General features: G+C 40.2%; 1 protein-coding gene across 1 annotated transcript; it reads left to right on the top strand.

The window, feature by feature from the left end:
* The first annotated feature begins 1,933 nt into the window (after nt 1-1,933).
* On the top strand, nt 1,934-9,313 carry EXOC1L (exocyst complex component 1 like). The gene is made up of 3 exons (XM_084204349.1): nt 1,934-2,500; nt 5,863-5,993; nt 6,956-9,313. The coding sequence occupies exons 1-3, from the start codon at nt 2,380-2,382 to the stop codon at nt 7,217-7,219; spliced, it is 516 nt and encodes a 171-aa protein (XP_084060475.1). The 5' UTR covers nt 1,934-2,379; the 3' UTR covers nt 7,220-9,313.
* Nucleotides 9,314-10,078: the final 765 nt, after the last annotated feature.

Genomic DNA, 10,078 nt, shown 5'->3' on the forward strand with positions numbered 1-10,078 from the left:
CAGGAGTGGCATAATCTGAGGTAGGGATGGCTGGCTGTGACTTGGGTGTCAGATAAATTGTTCCCAGTCCACAGTTACTGTATCCTTGCTGGCTGTATGAGTTATAGCTCAGCTGTTGCCTTTCAGACTGTTAGGATTTGGGTTTATACTATCACAGCTAAGGTGGATCTGAAATCTGCTATAATCTGTAACAGAGAATGGGTGGATAAAGAATCAAAAGAATCAAAAGAATCAAAAAGTGAATTACAAATTTTTATGTTTCCTGTTAAAACACTACCCATTAAAATCCTCATTGCGCCTTTCTACCTATATACTCAGAGTTTAATGCAGCATTTGAGAACACAATAAAGGATATTGCAGAAGAATATTAATATATCAAACCTCAAAACACTCTTGTGGAAACTCACATTATGATCAAACTGTGAAAAATGAAAATCTGATTCAAGAGAGATCAGATTTACCCACCACTTTTGCCTTAGCTCTATCATGTCCAAGATGCCAGTGATGCCTCACTTGCCCTCTAGGTAGTTAATCTGATACCACCTGAATCTTTAACAAGGGGAAAACTGATGGAAAATTATTCCAGAGCTGCAAACATTTTTCTAAAGATATTTTTGTCTGTACATCTTCAGAACTGAAAAAAAAACCCTGAAGTATCTGAGATGCAACATGAGCTACAGTCTGGCAGAGCCAAAATTTGCTTCCTAATGAGGAGTCTGGCACTGAGTATGAGCACTGAAACCTCCAGCCATGGCACTATTAACACTGGTGGTGATGAAATGAAGCCTGGGTATCAGCCTTGCCAATTCTGCCAATGTCTGGCCGACAAAGAGAGACAGTGAACTGCAAGCCAATTTGTACAGCAGTCTCATATTCAAGGTGTGGCCAAGTCATCAAAATTGTGGGCAGGAACCTGGGCATCCTGTGCCTCAGATATCCTCTGGGAAGTCTCCATAAGAAAGCATTTTCCTGATACGCAGATGTCTTGGTTTGGAAGTGAGCACCTTGCTCTTTTCCTAAAATAACGCTTTAAAGCTAAGAGATTAAATTTATCCCTAAGCACCATGCTTATAAATCCTGATGCTTAAAGTAACTTTGATGCTTAGAATAACTTTATTCTCCCAAATCAGAGGAAAATTAATCTATATATCTAAAAATCACAACTGTGTTTCCAAACATAGTTTGGGACCAAGAGAAAGCATAATAAATCAAAACCTAGTTTCTTTTCAATTCTTTTCCACATGTCAACCCAATATGCTTAGTATCTGTAGAAGAGGATGATTCTCCCTAATTTTACATCATTTTAACTTGATTCCATTTTGCTTCACATAATCAAAGCACCATGTAGACCTAAGTCACTAAGTAATTCTAATATTGCCAATATAAAAAATATCCTCAGATTCTAAATCTTGCCTTCACTTTAGCACTCAGTTTCACTCCAAGGTAACATTTCTTTCTATGTTGCATTGAGATCACAAAAATGAAAAACTCAGTAAGGTTTACTAAGCTTGAAGGTAAGAATTAGAAGAATATCCAAACTTTTTAAGCAGCCAGAAACTAGTCCAAAGTGCAAAACTCTAGAATGGGCTGCCATGGATACTGGAATTAGAAGAGCACCCAACTCCAGGAATTTCACCCACAAACCTGCAGAATGGCAGAAATAACCAAAATTTCTGCAAATACATTTATGTCTGATATTAAAGACCTCTCACATGTGCAAACATTCTGGGGGTGGTGCCCAAGCTGCCTTTGACGACTCCTCTGGACGTGAGCTCACTTTCTGTTTATAAGGAGTGGCATAATTTTGTCCTTAACGCTATTAATAGCCAAAAAGCTATTACTGGAGGAACACTGGTGACAGCTATAATGCTATCTAATTCCTTTATAAATTCTCAGCGCTTTCATCTACTGATAAAAAGAATTGCGCTAACAGCTCTTTTTTTGTTTTTTGGGGTTTTTTTTTTGGGTAAATCGCCTCTAGTGTGATTGTTTTGCGTCCTTCCCCGCTCGTTATCTCCTCCCCCCGGCCGGGTGACAGCTCGGGTGGGGGGCCCGACGGCACCTCCGGCACTTGGCTCGGACAGCGGCGGGGCGGCGCAGCCGGTACCGGTACCGGCCCCTGGGCCGGGAGCGCCCCGCTGGCGCACGGGGCGGGGAGATCGGCGGCCCGGCCTCTCCCGGCGCCGGCGGCCGAAGTTTTAACGGCGGCTGCTCGGGGGCGGGGGGAAGTGTCCGGGAGGGAGCGGGGTGGGTGCCGGCCATGCCTCCCCCGCGCCCCGCGGTCCCGCGCGGGCGGAGCGCAGCCCCCGCCGTGGTGCCCCGGTGCGGCTGCGGGGCGCGGGGGGTCGGTGCCCGGCGCTGAGCAGCTCCGCGGGTGCGATGTCCTCGCTGGTGAAGGAGGACCTGGCGAAGAGGCTCTTCGGCCCTCGGCGGCAGAGGCTGCACGAGTTCATCGAGGTGGAGGGCGCGGGCGCCCAGCGCTATTACCTGTGCGCCGCAGGTACGGGGCAGCCGCCGGGCGTGGCCGGGCTCCGGGGCTCTGCGGGGGGACGCGGGAGCGGGAGGGAGCGGGGGAGGCCAGGGAGCGGGGCCGGGGCTCAGCGCCCCCGGGCCGGAGCGGGGCAGCGCCTCGTCCCGCCGCGCCGCTCCCCGGCACAGCCCGGAGCCCGGCTGGCTGCTCCCGCACCGCCAGCAGCCCCCGGAACGGCGTTCTGTCCCACCTGGGAGTCACACCGGCTCCGGGTTTGACACCAGCGGGGAAACACGACATCTGCCCCGCAGCTGAGAGCACTGCTCTGGCCGTGGCAGTGCTGTGAGCGCCCGAGCTGCTCTGAAAAGACCAAACCCTTCTAGGGTTTTATTCTTGTCATGTTTTCTACAGATTCTTTGCTACATTCTACAGATTCTTTGCTAGCTTCTACAGATTTTTTTTTTCTGCATTAACATTGCAGGAAACATTTGTAAATTTTTTGCACTATCCCTCGGCTTGGTTTAATGTCCCGTGTATTGTCCCTATTCCACTTTGAACAAATTAGACTTGTGGTTTAAGTAAATGCACATTGTAGTTAGTAATTAGCACAAACTTCGAGTAAAACAAGATTGCTTTAAGTGGTAATTATCTGGCTACTTTCTAAATTTTTTTTCAAGTGTATAATCTGTTTCATAGAGGTTTCAGAAAAGCTGGTTTGTGTGGGGCTTTTTAAAATTATTATTTCAAACCACTGAAAAATATTAAAAAGAGAAATGTCATCTATAAGTAGTTAGATTAAAGTGAATAATTCTTTCAGTCTGTTTCCTCTTCAGGTTCCAAATACATATAATAGGTAGAAATAATCTGTGTACTTGAGACATAGATGGGGTTAGCAAGCAAGGTAGTATTCTGTGTTCATTATCTTTCCGAAAACCTGAAGTCCTTAGAACACACGAGCTGTTTTACTGATTATTAAACCCCGAGCCAGCTATGTTCCCTGTACTCCTTCAATTTTGGTAGAACAGTCTTTGTATGTTAGAACTACAAAAGCAGTTTTAAGGAATTAACTCCTGCATATCATAGGGCTTCTAAACACACAGAAATACCAATCTCATTCATAGTTTATGAACTATCAGTGGATGTATGATTAGTTCCATGTTGGAGTTCTATAAGCAGTTCACTGCTGTGAAACTTACAAAAAGGAGAATTAACATTATGCACCTTTAAAATCTTTCCTAAAAACTTCTTTTTCAGGTAGAGGAGAACAAACCATTAAAGAAAGCCCCTTATGAGATTTAGTGATTGGAAGTCTCTAAAGACATAAAGGAAAACTCATGTAGAATATTAAGAGTAGGATCTCTCCACTATCCAATATTACACTCTCTTAATATATTCAGGCATGCTTGAGTAAGTGGTGAGTAGAGTGGAAACCTGACTCTGAAAGATGGATTGCATCCAGCTGCCAGCAACTACTGTGTTCTGCTGTGATTCTGTAGGAGCAAAACACATTACCTATGCAATGCAACCTCTGTGTGTTTCTGTTGATTTCAAATTACCATTAAAAAAAAAACCATTCAAACTATAGTCAAAACTTCAGAGGTCTATGCTTTTTGAAATGTGTGTTACAACAAAACCCTGAACAATATTTTTTTTTGGTGCCATATGGCCAACACTATTTCCTCTCCTTTTCACAACAGCGAGTCCCATTTCTTGCACAAAGGTGACAGTATCCTTTCACAAAACAGTTTATAAACCCAGAAGAACATGGAGGTGAAATGCAACCCCATTCAGGGGTTTTCACAACCTAGTATTGGTATACCCAAGAAATAATGGTGGGGATAACATTTTTGTCCTACAGAGATACTGGGGAAGGTGTTTAGTCCATGAAAGGCTTTAAGAAATACTTTGTCCTCTATGAAGATAATGCCATAGCTGTGCCCACCTCAAGCAAAGCTTTTAGAGCTTAATAGAGTGACATGGTAGATCTGAGCTCATGCTCTCTATGAAAAGAATTTCTTTGACTCTTAACTGAGTGCAAGATCAAGCAGTATGTAAAATGCAGGAAAATTATTTTTTTTTCTCTTAACTAAAAATAGCACACCAAAGTTTCACCACTGGGTTCACTGTGCATAAGATCTGTGCTCTGCCCTTATGTCATAGGATTTCTGTTGTCAGAAGGGTGCAGCAGTGGCAATGTGGGGATCTGGGGGCCCCTAGGACATCCCTTTGTATTTTTGAGAGTACTTGAGATTTGTGCTTGCTTTCTTTAGTTTTTACTCTGAGGGACACAACATATTCCCTTACAAACTAGCAAACCAACAAACAAAATGGGTGAAACTGAAAGTATGAAGAGAGCTTTCTAAGATTAATATGCTAGATTTGCTTGCAAATGAAAACCATTGTAATTTCTCAATGGAAGATAACACAGTGGTGGTCTTTTGGTCAAAAATTATTGAGTAACTCTGATTGATAGGACCAAGGAAAAAAATATTTGTATTTCCCAGGCAGGGAAGCTATAGGTTGAGAGAAATTATGATCAGTTTATATATTTTCCACTGTTTTTCTTTGCAGTGGAAAGAAGGAATGTCTCCAACATACATACTTTGTTATTTAATAATAATTTTCTTATAAGCAGGTGAGAATAAGAGATGTTCTAACAGGAGAAAGGTAAAACTAATGAAGTTTCAAAACGGGGTTTCAAAAATTCAGGCAGTATTTGGAAATAAAAGCGTTTTGCTCCTGTGTTCCTAGCCTTGTGCTGTGATGTCAAAATGCTCCTGCCAGATGTAGGTGACTTATTGACCATAACTTGGGCTACCAGATAGCTTGGGAATGTGGCCTGCCCTGCAGCCATCAGCAGCTGGATGTGCAGGAGATTGTTCAGGCTCTGGTACTTTTCACTCCTAATGGTCTGTTACAGAAATCCAGTCTCCTAGTCAGGACTCATGGTAATCAATTGATAATGGTAGTTATTGCAAAGAGCATCTTCATGCTCTTTTTAATCTCATTTCCTGCCTAAGTTGGAAAACAGTAATTTCTGTAAATATAGCACTGGACAACTGGAAGCTTTAAGAAAAAATTTCGATGTTGATTTCATTGACATACTATATAGGGAAATAAGAGTTTTGCTTTAAAAAAGTAATGGCTTCATGAGAGAACTTCCTTCACATAATGGAAAGTATAGCAGAAGTCATGTAAATGCAGAACCTTGGTAAAACAGAGGTTTTGCAATTTCCAAAGTGCAGCACCCCAAAAAGTCTTTCTCGAAGTAAGAAGGGTAATGCAGACCTAGTGCCAGAATGAGGATTTCATTGGAGTGCTAGTGAATTCACATGAAAGGCTTTTGAACAAAAAGTACTTGCTTGCATATCTAAACTCTTCTTTTCTTGCAGTAACTAAAAGTAAAGAAGTAGAAATATGTATGGTTAAACACTGGCGAGTGGACCGAGAGGAGAAATATGAAATAGTTGAAAAGTGGTTTTTGAAAGATCTGGAGATGATTGATGGAAAAGAAGCAGATACAGTAAGTGTCAGATTCTGTATTATGTACATAGAAAGTAATTTTCTTCTTTTGCAATTTAGAATACAAGTATTAAAATGCAATTAAAATGCATTATCTGAAAAATAAAATTAAGTTACCAAGGAATTTTGGCTTTATTGCATGTGAGAGGCTCCACATCACATTTGCACTGTTGGAGGGGAAGAGGAAGGTGAGATTTTTTTGTTTGTTAGTTTGTTATAATAGCCTTCATCTCTGGTTGAGACCTCAGGCAGAAGCAGGGTGTTTTCTAATTTGGTCTTCATAACTGGTAATAAAAGTTCTCCATCTGCAGCCTCCAGTGTAAACTGCAGTTAATGTAATAGAGTATATTTGAAAACAAAATTTCATTAAAAATTTTTATGGAGACTTTCTCTTGAAGTGTTGTGCTAAAATATTCTTCAGAAATGATTCAGCCTTTTGCAGCTGGGATGATCAAAATCTGTCTCATTTTTGATTAAAGAAAAGCCTAATTGAACCTCAAACTCATGGGGTAATTAACATTGCTATAAATATTCATAATAGGTATTCATATCCATAGAATTTAAAAGAATTTATCTGCTGCTAGGATTAATTGTGTCAAAGAGCCAGAAAGCACGAAGAAATACAACTCAGGCAGGAAGGGCAATCAATATTCTTCTTCTCCCACAGACATAGACAGCAATAGTCCAAGGCAAGTGCTTTTCATATACTGTGTTTCAGGCAACATAACAAACTGATTCAGTTCAAAACAAGACTGTACAATACCAATAGAATGTATTGCTTGAGAAAACTTAGAAAGTTTTACTCAGAAAAAAATCCCAATGGCAAAGAATTTCAGTCCTTTAGAGCCCATCATACTGAGAAAAAGCCCTGTAGGTAGCTGGGCAGAGAACAACAGATTGCAATTCTAACTCTGTAATGTGTGTAGTTATTTCATTCTCTCTCAATTTTTTTTTTTTTTTTAGGATAATCCATATTTTGATATGCATTTCCACAAAGTCTACAATATGGAAGCATATAGCTGTGCATCTAAATATACCTTTGCTCGAACACTAAACAAACTGAATGCCACGTACCTTAAGAAGGACTTCAAGATTGTGAACTTTGATGACACCTACCTAAATGATGATTCAATCTGGTCATCCAGCAATAGAGATTTCTTAGTAGTTATGAGGGTTTGCTTCTATGCTTCCAACCTTTTATGTCTGTCCCTCTGTCGTTTGTCCTAAAGATATATTTTCTAACATTAAGGTGACTGGTTGACTTTCATTGACCAGCATTTCATAAACCATCTGATCAAAAAGTTAGTAGGTGATATGCAGTGTCTCCTTTTTAATTTTACATGTAAGTAAAAAGTGGAGCATACTTTTTACATGGATAGTTGACAATTCATTTATACATCATAAGAGGTCCTCATTCTAGCAAATGCTTGCTTATACATACAAGAGACTGGAAACGTAGAACCAGTAATTATCATGGTCAGTGGGGATTGCTTACGTAAGTGGAGCTCAGCATTTGCTTATATGTCCATGGAGGTATAAATTCTTTCATTAATAGCTTGAAATACTTTTGCAGCATTAAAAGCATTTAACAGTTAGTTCATATCTTGGAAGTAGGAAAAAAAAAGCAATCAGTTGAGTTCTGTATGAGAATGATGCACATTTCCATTTCCAACTGTGTTGAAACACAGAACTCCATTGAAGAGATCACACCTACATCCCTACAAGCATCCAGTTCTCATCCTAATGAATAGGAGTACTGCAGTCAGCTACCATGGGACCAACTTTTCACCTATGCAGCTATATTACTTTTCCCACAGAACATTTAGTATTCCCTTTGGCTTTCATGTTATTTGTGATACTGTCTTAGAAAACAAATGTTCTTGAGCAGCATTGCTTTATTTGTCAGACTTTTCAGAACTTCCGTAACATTAATATGTCCGTTCTTGCCCTTCATTGCTTATGAGCAGCTGTGGTTAGGGAACAGAAATTGTCTCTATCTCTGAACCAAAGATAAAAAAAATACTGTGTAAACAGCAGTTGTTGGCTGCTAGAGTTACTTTGTAGGCAAGTGATAGAGTTTGCAAAATAGAATGATGGGAATTATTTTCACCAGTTTCTAGCTAAGTGCAAGCATATTCAGGGCACTACTTAAAGGCACATTAGTACTTAGAGCTACATTTACCATGGGGTGGAGTCGATTTGAGGGGTTTGGAGCAGCTCACAAAATGTAACAGCTGGACTTGTGATAGCAGTATACTATGGTAGAAACAGAGGATAAGTGGCAGCTGTGTTGAGCAGAAGCTGAAGAGGAATGTTAATGATAAGAAGCATGGTGTTCCTGCCCAGTGTCTGTCAGCTGAGTTAGCTGGCTGTCCATCCCATAGTAAATGAAAGATGTGCCAACCCAAAATAAGCTCCATTCAGAGAAGCTTCTGGTCAGAATGTCCTGCAGGAGAAAATTAGCTTTTTCTTTGGCAGCCAAGGGAGTTCAGGAAGGCAGGCTGTGGACTAAACTGGGTATGGACCTGGAGCTGAGTGATGTCAGCTCCCAGAAAATCAGAGGCTGGTTCATGTCCTCTCTCAGCACCTGCCATCTCTAACATGGGATAGCTGTGCAAGGGTACTCTGCTGTACTGTGGCTTGGACTTTGTCTTTCATGTGAACTCCCACCTTGAAAACTTTGGATCCAAAATTGAAATAACATCAAGTAAGTGAGAATATATTCAAAAACCTGTAAAATGTACAGCTTCCTACTTTTTAAATGTTATCCTATTGTGTGTATATAGAAAAGCCCATACCTTTGATTAGTTAGATATTTATTCTAGGCATATATTGCAAATTACATTGGTTCTAACACAAATCTTAGTAATTATTACTGTACAGTAAGACAGCTGTGAAGGCACTTTATGTGGGTAACAGAAATCCTCTGGCATTTGTAAGGTCTTAAATTTGCCACCTAAATACTGTTAGAGATAAGGAATGTAATTTTAGTGATTGTTTGCACAATACAGTTGGTCTTTTGAGAATGTCTTTGGGATAATCCAGTGAAAGTAAATGTATTGTGACATTTGATTATTAGCTACAAGAAGTATTTGCCCAACATCCAGGTTCCACAAAACCATCTTATATAGAAAGGAGAATTCATGCTACCGCTGTCTATGATACATTGTCTTGTTTGAATTGTGTATTGATTGTTGAGGTCACAATGTTTTCCACAATATTTACAAATTCTTTGCTTAATAGGCACAAGGAAATGTTTTCCATGTGGAAAAGCTTTCATCATTCATCCTGTAATTGTAATAAAAAACATAGAACTCTAAAAATGAGCACTTCAGAGCATTCTTTTGAAATAAAGTACATGCATACTGAATTCTCACTCAGCAATTGTCTGTATCATTTTAGAAACTGATGATAGTGAACAGTTACTATAACCTTCAACCATATTTAATGGACTTCCATTGGTAGTTTATACGTCTTTAGTCTTGTACTATATAAGCATGTAGTGGACTATACTGGAAGACACAAATCTGCATTTTATGTGGAAGAATATGCAATTAAAATCTCTCTGGCATTTCTTCTGTCTGATAATGTAGCATTTCAGACATTCTTAGCTGAGCAGTTGGACTGAACAAAAGGAATGGAAAAAACAGGGACATTGTCCATGTCAATTATTTCAGTTACTATCAAAAGGAAAAGTACTTCAAAAGATCTTTGTGGACCTAATCTAGGCACTCCTTACTTTCACACAGTTCTCTACAAGATATCAGCTACCAAGACTGTAATTGCCTGACTCTGCTATGGGAAGTCTGAGGGACACTATCACTTTGTGGTGAGCATAGCACAGCTGCACCACAGGACGCAGGGAATATGCTAAATTATGAATGGAAAAGACGCAACAGGCTAAAGAGCCCATCTTTCAGTTAATGTGGAATTATTTCCTGCATCACATTTCCTGACCTTAGATAAATGGAATGTAGTTTGAAATAAAGTATCTGGGGATTCATCTAGTCCTCCTGGAAGAATTCTCCAAAACTGACTAGGAAGAAACTTACGGGAGGAAAGGAGTAAGACAAATGCATCTGTAGC

Source organism: Fringilla coelebs (assembly GCF_963513975.1).
Source record: "Fringilla coelebs genome assembly, chromosome: 4".
In the NCBI taxonomy this organism is placed as follows: Eukaryota; Metazoa; Chordata; class Aves; order Passeriformes; family Fringillidae; genus Fringilla; species Fringilla coelebs.

Bases quoted from the DNA above. Each gene is read 5' to 3' on its own strand.
- EXOC1L (XM_084204349.1), top strand. From the start codon at position 2,380: ATGTCCTCGCTGGTGAAGGAGGACCTGGCGAAGAGGCTCTTCGGCCCT. The intron at 2,501-5,862 runs GTACGGGGCAGC...CTTTTCTTGCAG, and splicing joins CTATTACCTGTGCGCCGCAG to TAACTAAAAGTAAAGAAGTA. The intron at 5,994-6,955 runs GTAAGTGTCAGA...TTTTTTTTTTAG, and splicing joins ATGGAAAAGAAGCAGATACA to GATAATCCATATTTTGATAT.